The sequence below is a fragment of the Trichosurus vulpecula genome, chromosome 8 (genome assembly GCF_011100635.1).
Source record: "Trichosurus vulpecula isolate mTriVul1 chromosome 8, mTriVul1.pri, whole genome shotgun sequence".
NCBI classification, from domain to species: Eukaryota; Metazoa; Chordata; class Mammalia; order Diprotodontia; family Phalangeridae; genus Trichosurus; species Trichosurus vulpecula.
In genome coordinates, this window is record NC_050580.1 from 187,560,226 (window position 1) to 187,574,586 (window position 14,361).

A 14,361-nucleotide genomic window follows, 5' to 3' on the forward strand; every position below is an offset into this window, starting at 1 on the left:
ATCCACAAGGAAACCAAGGCCTACTTAAAATGGGAGCCTTATCATCTATGTCACATTACTCCTATTCTGAACCAGGAAAAATAAATCAATGCTACCACTGCTGCTGGAAAGGATATGACAACTGACTACTCCATTCAAAATCCCTCTAACTTCCTGAGCCAAAATTATTTTTTGTTGCAATCACTTCTTCCCTATATGTACCACAGTGTCATAGTAGCTAGAGTCAGAAAGACCTGAGCTTAAATGTGGCCTCAGACAATGACTCCCTATATGACCCTGAGCAAGTCACTTAAAGCTGTTTGCCTCAGTTTCCTCGACTGTAAAATGGAGGTCATAAAAGCAATGACTTCACAGGGTTGCTGTGAGGATCAAATGAAATAATATTTGTAAAGCATTTAGCACAGTGCCTGACACAGAGAAGGCACAATATAAAAGATTATTCCCACCCTCCCACCGTCCCATATCTTCTCATTAGAATGTAAACTTGAAAGGAGAATGTCACTTTTATATCTGTATCCTCATAGTGCTTGTTCATTCATTCATTGGCAATATTCCTGTCATCTTCCTGAAAGGGCCTACCTTGTATAAGTTTTGCCTGGGACAAAAAGGCTATACACCAAGAGACCTATGAATACTTACTAAAAAGCCCACAGTGGGAGAGCAAGAAATAGTTTACCTGTCAGATTTATGGAGAAGGGAAGAATTTATGACCAAATGAGATAGAAAGCGTTATAAAATGCAAAATGCATAATTTTGATTATGTCAAATTGAAAAGTTTTTGTACAAACAAAGCCAATGCAACTAAGATCAGGAGTGAAGCAGAAAACTGGGAAAGAATTTTTACAACCAGTGTCTCTGATAAAGGCCTCATCTCTAAAATATACAGGGAGCTGAGTCAAATTTATAGGACTACTAGTCATTCCCCAATTGATATATGGTCAAAGGATATGAACAGGCAGTTTTCAGAGGAAGAAATTGAAGATATCCATAGGCATATGAAAAAATGCGCGAAATCACTATTGATTAGAGAAATACAAATCAAAACAACTCTTAGGTACCACATCTCTCCTGTCAGATTGGTCAACATGACAAACCAGGAAAATCATAAATGCTGGAGAGGATGTGGGAAAACTGGAACACTGTTACATTGTTGATGGAGTTGTAAACTGATCCAGCCATTCTGGAAAGCAATTTGGAACTATGCCCAAAGGGTTATAAAGATGTGCATACCCTTTGTCCCAGCAATACCACTTCTAGGGCTGTATCCCAAAAAGATCACACAAATAGGAAAAGGACCCACATGTACAAAAATATTTATAGCAGCTCTTTTTGTGGTAGCAAAGAATTGGAAATCAAGGTGATGTCCATCAATTGGGGAATGGCTAAATAAACTGTGGTATATGAATGTAATGCAATTCTATTGTGCTGTAAGAAATGGGGAGCAGACAGACTTCATAATGACCTGGAGACACCTACGTGATCTGATACTGAGTGAGGGGAGCAAAATCAGAAAAACATTATACACTATTACAGACACATGGTAGCTATGATGACTAACTTTGATAGACTTGGCTCTTCTCAGCAATATAAGCTTCAAAGACAGCTTCCAAAAGACTCATGATGGAAGAAGCTATCCACATTCAAAGAAACATGGAGTCTGAATGCAGAGTGAGGCAAACTATTTGCTCTCTCTTTTTTTTTTCTTTTTTTCTTCTTTGTGGGTTTTGTTTCTTCTTTCTCATGGTTCATTCCAAAATACATATAAAATAAATAAAAGGTAATTTGGAGAGGGGTGAAAGGGCAAATTAGCAAAGAGGAAATCAGGAAAAGTTTCACAAAGAAGCTGGAACTTGTACCAAATTCTGAAGAAGGGTAATGTATAAAAAAGGGTAGAAGGGAAGGTTGGTGCTAGGTTATGAAAGATCTTAAAGCTAAAGAGTGGAGTTTACATTAGATTCAAAAGGCAACAGAAAGCCATTGGAGCTTAATGAATAGAGCAGTAACAAGGTCAAACATGGACTTTAGCAACTGTAGGGCAAATGGAAAAGAATCAAGATACCACCATACTTCCCAACGATTAAAACCTCAGAAAATCTAATACAAATATTGATAAACAGGGATAAGAGATAATTCCTCAGAAAGAAATATAAAATAAGGGAGATGAATAGTTATTCAATAGTTAATCAAAATAGTTAATAGTTAATAGTTAATCAAAAACAGAGCTGCACTATCTGTTCACAGATGTGGTACATCAATGTCTAAATACACAGAACTATCCCTTAAGAAACTGAACAGGCACAGACTAGCAGATCAAAGAAATGATGCTTTGCTCTTACTAGGAAAAGATGCTGTCCTTATGTGTATCAATAAATAAAAAAAGAAGAAAGAAAAAGGAAGTATACTGTATTACTTCCATGTGAAGGAGGACACAGCATTTTGTTCCTGATGACTCTCAAAGGCAGAAAAGACTATTCATACACTTGGTTTAGGGCATGCCTGTTACCTAAGACCATGAACTAAACCTCTCATGACCCCAAAGTAAGGGTCCTCTACAATCTGGCTCAAACCTACCTTTCCAGCATCATTCATATTATTCATCTTAATATATTCTACCCTCCAACCAAACTAGATTATTCAACATCCTGAGTTTTTCATCACAAATTACCTATACTTGGAATGCCCTTTCCCCTACCCCTACCTGTTAGAATCCTATATATCCTTTAGGCTTGGGTAAAGTCCTACTCATTTCCATGAAATCTCCCCCTGCCTCTGCAATCCAAACCAATCTCTCTCCTTTGAATTCGTACACACAGATCATACTATACCATATTTGCAAAGCTCTTAGCAAATTGCCTTAGCACCACGCACATAGTAGGCACTTAAAAAATGCTTGTTCCTCCTCTCATAGAAAATTATATTCTGTTAGGCAATTCATGGCCTGAACCACCATGGCTAGAGCTGGCAGCTAGCAGGGCTGCCTTCCCCTATTCTCCAGCCACCCAGACTTCATCTTTACTGCCAATGCCCCTCCCTTTATTTCCTCCTTGCCAAATGTTGATCCCCTATTCCAATCACTACCAAAGGTAATCCAAAATTCCCTCCAACCCTTAGGCCCACTCTCTCCACCCCAAAATCCAACGGCAGTATAAAAGAACTGACTGGGCTCCTCACCCTACAAGGAAGACAATACCCCGAAGGTTCCTTAGCTTTTCTATCCACACTGCAACTGACCCTCCTACATGTGTTGTCTCCCAAATAAGACAGTGAACTACTTAAGAGTAAAACTGTCTTCTTTTTCTCTTTGTATCCCAGTGCTTAGCACAATGTTGGTCACGTATTAAGTATTTAATAAATGATGTTTAATTCACTTATTCATTTCATGTGTATATACAAATATAAAGACATGTGATGAAGAACTCTTGGTGTAAGAACTTGCTCCCTCATCCACTAAGTTTATCACCCAGAGAACTTCTTTCAGCACACAGCAGACAAGTCACTTACCCAGAGCCACAAAGCTAATAAATGTCAGAGTTAGAATTTGAAACCAGGTCTTCAAGACTCAGAATGTAGCACTGCCTCTTTTATACGTAAAAATCCCATCTTGGACACTTACAGTGAAGACATGAGCAAGTCATTAATCTGAGTTTCAATGTCCTCATCTGAAAGCATTTATAATGATACCTGTGATGCCCAGCTCAGAGGTGCTATGAAGAGCCAATGAGAATTTAAAGTGCTTTGTAAACTTTAAAAGCCCTTTAAAAACCAGTTGGTTAAAAAAAATTGGTAAAAACCAATTGTGTGTGTGTATATATATATATATATATATATGTGTATATATATATATATATATATATGTATGTATGTATGTATGTATTACTGTCTCCCTGATGAGATTATAAATTTTTTAAGAGAATAGTACCTTATACATCTTCTGAAACCCCTTAGAGAGCCTTAGCATACAACAGGCTATAAATATAGACTATTCCTGATTTGAATACTATACCTTGTACATAATTTTATACTTTTCAAAACATCATAATAAAAATTAATTTTATTTGTTCTTCACAAAAGCCCTGTGAAATGAAGACAGACAGGAGAAAGTGAGGAAGAGAAGAGTTAAGTAATCTGCCAAAGGTTCAGATCTCTTGATTCTTGGTCCACCACACTTCTTCAGGCTTTGTTGATATGTACTTCCGAAACAAAGTTACTAGCAATGTAACAACTGAGTCTTTGTTCTAGAATATGCAATGTTCCACACCCATAGCCCCCATATCTAGAAAGAAGAGAGGGAAATGCATTTTATCAATTCCTCTCAGGGCTTCAGTGTCCTCATCTGTAAAATAAAGAGTCTGGACTCCACTACCAACAATTAGGGGGTTTCAAAAGATGCATACGGCATTATCCCTACTTTTATAGAATTTATAATATCATCAGGGAGACAATATTAAGATTTATACACAATTGGTTTTTACATGGGGTTTTAGAGTTTACAAAAGCCCTTTCTAGCCCCAAATCTAAGATCCTTTGAGTTATTTTAGCCATATGAAAGGTTTTTTACAGAGTGGTGAAGTGGGGTTTGCTCAAATCCATCCATACATACACTGTCACATAGTGTGCACTTAATAAATACTTTTAATAATTTAATTCTCTCTCTTGAACCCCTTCACTGAAGAAGGATCTTGAGTATATTTTAAAGTCACAGTGTCCATCAAGGGACACTAACAAGAACTAAAACAGTGTCTGACACATAGCAACTGCTTCATAAATATTTATTGACTGCTGAATGACAGATTAGTATACCCCAATAAATTAATGGGTTTAATAAATGCTGTCAACTGCCTGCATTTAAGTCCGCTAATTCAACATTTATTCAGCCACGTTCATTCATCTCTGACTCCTCCCAGTTTTTCTCCAATCACATATATGATCAGTTTCCAAGTCCCAAAGATCCAATCTCTTCCATCCATCCTTGCATTTCCTTTCCCCAATCCCGGTAAACACTTGCTTCAGGATGGATTACTTCTATAATAGCCTCTTTACCTCTTCCACTCTCTCTCCATCTCCTTTTCTATCAATCACGGGGCAAGGAAATGGAAACTCGAAGATTCCGGTCCTGTCCTCAAGAAGTTTCCCACTTAAGTAAACTCTACGGTAACTGCAAGCTCCTCACTTTCCTCCTGCCTCACTTTCCCTTTCTACACTGAAAAAATAACCCGAAGAAAGTGGCTTTCATCCACTTTCTAGAAGTAGGGATAAGAAAATTGAGCGATGACACAGGCTAGAATTTGTTCCAAAAGAAAGCGATAGGAGTCCCCCAGCACTGTACGGCCCTCCTGCCCCACCTCCCGCTCCCGACGTTCTCCAGGCCCAGTGGTCCTCGGCCCCTCGGTCCTCTCCCCTCCCTGCCTGCCCCCTCTGCATCCTCCGCTGGCTCCTATACCCACATCCCTCCCGGCCCCGCCGCGCTCACCTGGGTCACGAACTCGGCGTTGATCTGGGACACCGTGGGGGCCAGGATCTTTTTGGGCGGCGCTGGGGTCGCCATGGTTGGTTGGCCCTTGGTCCAACCCTGGGAGCAGCTGGAGATAAGAGCAGATCCCTGGCTATCCCCAGTGATCTATCTCACCACACGCACCGCGGAAAGACTGCCTGCCGTCGATCGGCACTTCCGGGATCCCGTCCGGAGCGGAAGTCGTCACCTTCGGGGACAGAGAAGAGAGCCTAGGGTTCTAAGTTTCCCGCGGAGGACAGAGCGACCGGAAATGGGCAGAGAAATACTCTGGGCTAGAGAAGCAAGGAAATGCAGAAGAGACCGCCTTCTATCCTGCCCCCTAACGGGAGGTTGAGAGAAAGCACGGAGGGCGGAGACTGATTTTTCTTTTGGTGCTGGCTGTGGAAAGGATGTTGCTTAGAAAGGCAGACAAAGCAGTGAGATACATACGGACAGTGACGAAGGAAGCAAGTTTTCCCAGCCATCTGCCCTGGCTCAGTTGCCCCACCTGTAGCAATGGGTGACCTACCCCAAGTCCCTAGGAGACCAATGGAATTATCAAGAAGACAGTCATCATCGGATTTGACTCAAGGAGGGAATAACATACACACTCAATTGAGTATCTTACCCTACAGGAAAGTAGGGGAGAAGGGGATGGGGGGTGGGCATGATAGAAGGGAGGGCAGATTGGGGGAGGAGGCAATCAAAAGCAAACACTTTTGAAAAGGGACAGGGTGGAGGGAGAAAATTGAATAAAGGGAGGACAGGATAGAATGGAGGGAAATATAGTTAGTCTTACACAAGATGACTGTTATGGAAGTACTTTGCATAATGATACCTGTGTGGCCTATGTTGAATTGCTTGCTTTCTCAAGGAGGGTGGGTGGGGAGGGAGGAGGAAGGGAGAGAATTTGGAACTCAAAGTTCTAAAAACAAATGCTCAAAAAAAAAAAGGTGTTTTTACATGTAACTAGGAAATAAGGTTTACAAGCAATGGGGTCTAGAAATCTATCTTGCCCTACAAAAAAAGTAATTAGAAAAGGGATGGGGGGAGGCGGAGTGTAGTGACAGAAAGGAGGGCAGACTGGGGAAAGAGGCAATCAGAATACATGCCATCTTGGAGTGGAGGGGGAGGGTGAGAAATGGGGAGAAAATTTGTGACTCAAAATCTTGAGGAAATCAATGTCGAAAACTAAAAATATTAAATAATAAAAATATGAAAATTAAAAAAAGAACATTGAGTCATGATCCTGATAGGGACAAAGAGATACAATATGAAGGGTTTGCAGACTCTTTTTACAGTATTTGAATAAAGCATTTAAGCTAATTGGAAAAATCCTGAATGCAAAGTCACTCCCTGTGGAAGCTAAACTCTTTGTCACAGGACCTAACTCTTAGCACATTTAATAATGCTTATGTACTTGATCTGAGTTCAAATCCTGGTTTTGCCACTTGCTACCTATGTGATCATCGATAAGTCACCTAACCTCTTTAGATCTAGGTTTTCTCTACTGTAAAATGAAGATGAATGAACTGACCTCTAAGGTCCCTTCTAGCACTAAATCTATGACCTTATAACTACTGGACTAGAATAATCCAGGTTCAAACTTCTGCCTTGCCAGATTACTTTGGATAAATCACTAGACCTCTTCAGCTTCAATTTCCTCATCTGTGAATAGTGAGAAATGGATTAAATTACCTCTAAGGTCCCTTGCAAAGCTAAATCTATAATAAAATATATAAATCTATAATCCTATGAACTTCCATCCATTTTTAAATTTCCCTCCTGCCCAGCCAGATTGAGAGAGAGAGAGAGAGAAAGAGAGAGAGAGAGAGAGAGAGAGAGAGAGAGAGAGAGAGAGAGAGAGAGAGAGAGAGAAATGAAGGAAGAAAGTTTAAGCATGTTGAAAAAAGTTTGAGAAAGTTATTTTTTTGCAGAAATAAGAAGGATATGGAAAACGTTGTGAGTGCATGTGTGTGTGTGTGTGTATCTGTGTGTCTGTGTCTGTGTCTCCGTGTCTGTGTGTTTGTTTTGAGACCTGACAGCTGGATGGTCCCAGGCTTCAAAGTGGGAGATGAGAACATGAAGCTTCCTTCTGTGGTTTCCACCATATCTCTCACCCTGAGGGCAAGTAAGAAGGTGGGGAGAGGAAAGGTGATAATGGAGAAAAATTATAGGGAGCTGGGAGTACCACCATGTGTCTTTAAGAATAAGTTAAGTGATAACAATGAGTTCTTAATCTTGAAGCTCTCCCAGAAATTTTTGAGATTTTTAAATGTTGCCATTAGTAGTTATAAAACTCAGATTTGATTTGGTTGAAATATGACCTGAAACAAAACAGGAATGTGTTCTTAAGGATGCTTCTCTGTTAGCACTGTCAACATGAAAAACATGCCAAAACAGCAAAAAAACTAAGGTCTTTTAACTGAGGCGATTCAGGGCCACCATGCAGCACCAGGGTGCAAGAGTATCCAAGATGGTGTACTGGCAATTAAGGTGGGACTTTCTTACTGTTTTTAAATGATTAATTGTCTTTGATTTAGCCTTACTAGGTGCAAAGCCCCAGGCCCAAACCTCTATCTACTAGGTGCTAAGCCTATGTGGGCATGAAGCCCTCAGGGTCCTGAGGGGAGTTGCCAAGACCAAAGCCAATAGTAGGAGCCTGAGTTCTGGTTGCTCAGATGATGTTTGATGATGGCTAAAGAGTGTATAAAAAGAGAGAACAGAGCTATTTGCTTGGGGCTCTCACTCTTTGAGGTATGTTGATGTGGAGACTCTGGGCAGCTGTAGTTAAGAGTCCTCCAGCTTGTAAACCCGAATGTTGGGACTTTGTTAAACCCTGGTAACTATGCATTGAGATTTGAATCAGACAAGGTCTGTCTGTTGATGTTTGTAATTCGTCTGTATTTGCTCTGAAGTTCAGGGTGCTGGCTTTTTCCCCTGAACTAAGTGAATGATATTTGTATGTTTGATTAAACTGCAGTTGTTAACCCCTTAACGTTACTTTCCTTAGTAAAGCAGATCAAAAGAACCTGTGCTGGCAGTGTTCTTGTTGCGCTTGTATTGGTCTTTCACCCCCACAGCAGCTGCTAGCAGGATTGTTGCAACAGATGGGCAGAGGGGGGAGGGTTTAAATGACAACAGGGAGAGGGGTTTCAGGGAAAGCACAGGCTCAAGAAGCTGTTACATAAGTTGTTTTGTATAACAAGTCCATAAAGAAGGCTGGGGGAGGCTCAGGAGTGGTAATATATGGTCAGAATGTGGGCTTCTTTGTTTTTTTTTCCTCTTTACTTTTTTGAAGTGGTTTTGATAGTCCTTTTTCAACTGGTTTCAATCACCCTCAGGTAATTCATAGTCCTGGAATCAGACAAGGTCTACTGCATTCCTCCATCTTAGTCAAGATTAATTCCCTGCCAAACAATGCTTGCATTGAGGGGTTGAATGTACTGCTGGACTATAATAGTGTTAGTCACCTTAGTCCCAAGTTTCCCTGAACAATGATTTCAAATTGTATACAAGCCCATCCCAGTTTGAGAAAATTGAAGGAATACAAAACCACCAGTGCAGATGGCAAGTACAAGTACTCATATATTTAGTTGTAAAGGCTACTGAACACCTGACATGATTATTGAAATTTTCTATACAGGGAGAAGAAGGACATAGGTGTGGTATGGAAAAACGCTCCTTTAGCTAGATATCAATTCCAGGCAAGAGTCATATAAGTAGCCACTTGTATTGACAGAAAGTTACAGCCAGGCTTAGAATCATCCAGGTGGGAAAAATGTCTGCTCAGGAGGAAATGTTAGGAGAGTCCTACCTCAGCCTGTGCTACAAGCCACTGCTTTAGTTTTCCATGAGACAGGATTCTACCTGCAGTTCACAGATATCACCCCCACAGGGCTGCTGGCATTATGGATCTGAATAGTATTTCTTCATGATCATACCTGGAATCAGACTCAGAATAATATTAAGTCCAGTCCCATAAGACTTAACTTCCTGAGGCAACACTTAAAATAGAGACTTAAGTGGTGTTGAATGGGCCGGGGTGAAGTAGCAGTGTAGTAAAAGCCAAGAGCAAAATTACAAAACCTTGAAGGGATCTCACCAAGGGTAGGGTACCAAGAGAATGGTTACAGATCCAGCAGGAATTAAGGCATACAGAGGACACAGCCTGCTGGAAGCCAGTGGAAAAGAGATAGCTCAGGTAGCCAAGAACAGAAAGGGAACAAAAGAGTGGCCAGAAGCCCAAGTCAGTGAGCAAGATAGACAAGGCAAATGAAAAGAGCAGCCAAGTAATAGTTGCAACAATCTTGCTAGCAGCTACTGTGGCTGTGTAAAACCAGCAACAACCAGCACACAGAATGCTGCAAGTCCAGGTTCATTTGATCTGCTTTACTAAGGAAAGCAAAGTTAAGGGGTTAACAATCTTACTTTAAAACAGCATAGAAATATCATTCACTTAGTTCAGGGGGAAAAGCCTGAACTTCAGAACAAATACAAACAAATTACAAACATGAACAGACAGATCTTGTCTGATTCAAATCTCAATGCATAGTTACCAGAGTTTAACAAAGTCTGAACATTGGGGTTTTCTTCAAAGCCAGGGAGCTCATAACAATGGCTTGCCTAGAGTCACGCACCACTCCTGCTGTGGCTCAGAGCTCCGAAAAAAGAAAAGTAACCTCTGGTTTTATATACCTTGTTCAGGGTCAAAGGTGAGTCACACATGTGACTCACCCACGTGACCTAAAATCGTCACAAAAATTCGACTTAAACCTACATAGTCTAAAAAAGCCTCTGGTATCACAAACATGTCACTCAAACCCATGTAAACTAGTCATCAAAGACTCCTAATTTAATCAAGGAAGGAAACAAAGGCCAAACTCTTCAAGGGCACTTGGTTGAATAAGTGCTAAGAGCCCACCTTGATCACCAGTACAGTAATACAGGATACTCAGTACACATCTGGAATCTTGAGGGAGTGGTCTACTGCTGCTGTTGTCTGCTTCTTTTTCCAAGTCAGATGGTGCTTGAGATCACTAGTGGTGGGTTGAGCTGTCCGCTTGGGTGTTGGGGGCCTTCTTTAGATGACACAGATGTAGCCTGCTATCAATTCCCTTCAGCTTTGCAGTGGAGGGATTGGTCAAGAGGACTTGATATGGCCTTTTCCACCTGGGCTGCAAGGCGTTCTTGCGCAGATATCTTTTCCAATAGACCCAGTCTCCAAGCTCCAGCTTCAAGGTAGACAGATCTGAGGCTGGATCCCTAGAAGATGACTGGGAAGCAAAATGGTTAAGGTCTCAAAGATTTTGAGTGAGCCCCCAGCAGTGTGACAGAAGGGAAACTTGGAGTCACCATGTGGCTAAAGGAGCCCAGTGACAATCTCAAAGGGTGAAAGGGAAAACTTTCCAAAAGAGGGTTACCCTAAGGTTCAGAAGGACAAAGGGAAGAGCTCTGGGCCAAGGCAGACTCAAATCATCCATAAATTTGGAGAGCTGGACCTTAATAATCCCATTGATGTGTTCTTTGAGACCCAAGGATTGGACTGATAAGCACAGTGTCGGTACAGCCAGCAGCTGGGAGACAAATGAACCAGTAAAGTGGGTTCCTCTGTCATTATGGATTTCTTTGGGGATTCCCCAGGGTAGGGAAAATCCTTTCTAGCAAACACTTGGCTGCTGCAATTGCAAGGAAAAGCCTCCCCCACTGGGAAAACATACAGACCATAATCAAGACAAACTTATATCCAGAGGGTGGGAGCTACGTAAAATCAATCTGCCAGACTTGACAGCAAGCCTCAGGGAGAGGGAATTTCCAGGGAAGAGGCTGCAGGGGTTTACTAACATTATACTTGGGCAGACTTGACGTTGCCATCATACATGACTAGTCTCATTTTCCCCCACCAATATTGGCAGACCAAACTAAGCAGTTTGTCAGCGCCCCAGTGACTCAAGGAGCACAAGTATTCCATCATAGGATGACACGGAGTTAGGGAGGACTAGGTGGCTATTTGGTCCATGCCAGAGCCCAGAGTTTTTTGTTCTGTGTGCACCCCTCTTGTTCAAGCCTGTCCTGGATGGGTCAGGACATGATCTCTTAGACCAAAGCAATTTCTGCCACAAGTCAGTGCTAGTCTAGGGGCAAGCCCCACAGATGTGGAGGAAGACAGACCTATGAGGATTGGGGGTTGCAGGGAAGCATGCTTGGTATGCAAGTCAGCAAAAGCATTACCCTGGGCATGGGGAGAGTCCTTAATAAGGTCCACTGCTGCTGTCAATAAGACAGAATCAAGCAATCTCTAGACTTGCAACCCCATTCTTTTTTTTTTGTTTGTTTTTTGGGGTTTTTTTTGGCAGGGCAATTGGGGTTAAGTGACTTGCCCAAGGTCACACAGCTAGTAAATGTGTCAAGTGTCTGAGGCCAGATTTGAACTCAGGTCCTCCTGACTCCAGGGCCGGTGCTATGCTCACTATGCCACCTAGCTGCCCCTTGCAACCCCATTCTTAATGGGGTGCCAGAAGAAGTCAAGAATGCTCAGTATTTCTACAACATCCTGAAGTCATGTGCCACCCCAAAGACATACCTGCTTTCTGTGTAAATGTTCACTTTTTTTCTTTTTGCTAATTCACAGGCTCAGATCAGTACTTCAAGTTCAGCCTGTTGAGCTGAAGAGGCCAAGGGGAGGGGTCCTGCCTCAACAACTTTTTCAGTAGTGGTGATGGCATACTCAGCCATCAGGTTGCCAGAATCTTTTTGAAGGCAGGAACCAGGAATAGGAGTTAGTGTACCAAGAATAATCTGGGTTTTCTAGCTCATTTTTCTATCATGGGGTTAAAATAGAGTCAACAATTTTAACACAATTATGATCCTCAGTGTAGTTGGGGTCCCTGTCTTCTGTGTCATGAAGGAAGGTGGCTGGGTTAAGAGTCTTACACTGGGAAATGGTGACATTTGATTTGGATAGAAGGGAGGTGATTCCAAACTGTTTGTAAAACTTTCCCAAGAAAAATATGAATGGAACTTAGAAATGTATATTTGAATAACTTAAAAAAGGTGCATATTGTTATTTGACATTGAGAAAATTATTAACTATATAGCCCCAAGAAAATTTTATTTACTTTAAGTTTACTGTTCAATAAGGGGATGGTGGTGGAATTCATTCCCAGGGATATTACAAAGATCACATGATTATAAAGGTACTAAGCACAATGCTTCTCATAAAATAAATGCTATTTGAATGTAGACTGTTTTAAGGTAAATATAATTCTTCATATTCATTAACTTTATGTGGATTTTCTTCAATGTGAGGTTTATGTTAGTGGTGATGAGATGAATGACTCTGTATATAAGGCAATTTGGGAATCTTCTCCATGGGACCTACGCATAGCCTAGGACCTTCCTGTTGGGACTCTGGAGGCTGACCTGGGTCTCCCCAACTGTGTGATCCAGATGTAGATAATTCCTCCATTGGTGCTGATTAATTGTGGTGATATTGGGTAACTATTAAGACTTACTGGTTGTAACATAACTACTGAGATTTACTGATTATGACATACCTATTGAGACTTACTGACTATGACATAACTATTGAGACTTACCGATTGTGACAGAACTATTGAGATCTACTGGTTGTGACATAATTATTGTGATTTACTAATTGAGACCATTACTATTATCATTAATGTAAATACTAGTAATATACATGTGTAAAATTTGAGATTCTGCGTTGTCAGAAAAGCAACTTTTTTTATAATCTAAATGTTGTTAAGCTAAGAATTGTACTGAGTTAGAAAAAAATGAGAAAACTAAATATAGTTTTGTCAATGCTAGATTTAAGCTTAATTAACAATCTCACAAATTTCCTAAATGATAGCAAAACAATTAAAGATAAAATTTGGTAATTTATGATTTCTTAAATTACAACACTACAAAATATTATAATACATGGTCAATTAGAAAGAAAGAAAGAAAGAAAGAAGGAAGGAAAGAAAAGAAGGAAGGAAGGAGAAGGGAAGGAGGAAGGAAGGAAGGAAGGAAGGAAGAAAGAAAGAAAAGAAGGAAGGAAGGAAGGAAGGAAGGAAGGAAGGAAGGAAGGAAGAAAGGAAGGAAAAGAACTGAGTTACCATATGATTCTATTTGTATAAATAGATCCAGGTGTGATTGACTTTATTCTGGTTTTATTTTAAAGGAGATGTGATCTCCCAGCAAGAGAATGGTGATAAATCACAATCTACTATTTGACATTCAGACAAAATGTTGGGAAAATGCATGGACCAAGGAAACCTGAGTTACATTCCAAACTCAGGAAATTTTATAGCTGTTTGATCCCAAAACAAGTTGTGTTACCTCAGTTTACTAATTTGCAATGTGGCCAAAGAGTGCCAGATATGTTTGATTATATTAAAATCATTGTTAGAAAAGTGAGCTCTTCTTTGATTTTCTTGGGTTAAAGACTTAATTCTAAAAAGTATGATGCAAATATGTTTGAAAACTATTTAGAAATGTAAAAGATAATGATAATGGTTTTCTGTGAAGTTAATATAGCAAAGATCTCTTAAGGTGTTCTCATCTGTGAAAAGCAGAGCTCTAAGATTGTATCAACTCTGCTAACTGTTTAAAATTTGGTAATTTAATTTTAGTTGAGAACTGAAAATTACAAAGAAAAGGGATTCAATCCATATTCCTACCCATTGTACCACTGTGCCACATCTCCTTAAGAGTTTTTTTTTTAGCCTTAACTTCTCAGCCTTCTATAAATGAAGCTAGATAAGAGTCTGGTGTTTGCTCACCCACTTTTCTCTCTTTCTTTCCCTTCCCTTCTCTCTGTCCACATAGGGTGTCGATGGGGATACAAACAGTGCCCTAAAAGG

General features: G+C 40.5%; 1 protein-coding gene across 1 annotated transcript in view; it reads right to left on the reverse strand.

The window, feature by feature from the left end:
* Window positions 1–5,682, reverse strand: part of AQR (aquarius intron-binding spliceosomal factor) — a 114,599-nt gene extending 108,917 nt beyond the window's left edge. The window contains exon 1 of the mRNA XM_036735557.1: window positions 5,471–5,682. Coding sequence (XP_036591452.1) covers window positions 5,471–5,545 — 75 coding nt within the window. The 5' untranslated portion in view covers window positions 5,546–5,682. The remainder of the gene's footprint in view (window positions 1–5,470) is intronic.
* Window positions 5,683–14,361: the final 8,679 nt, after the last annotated feature.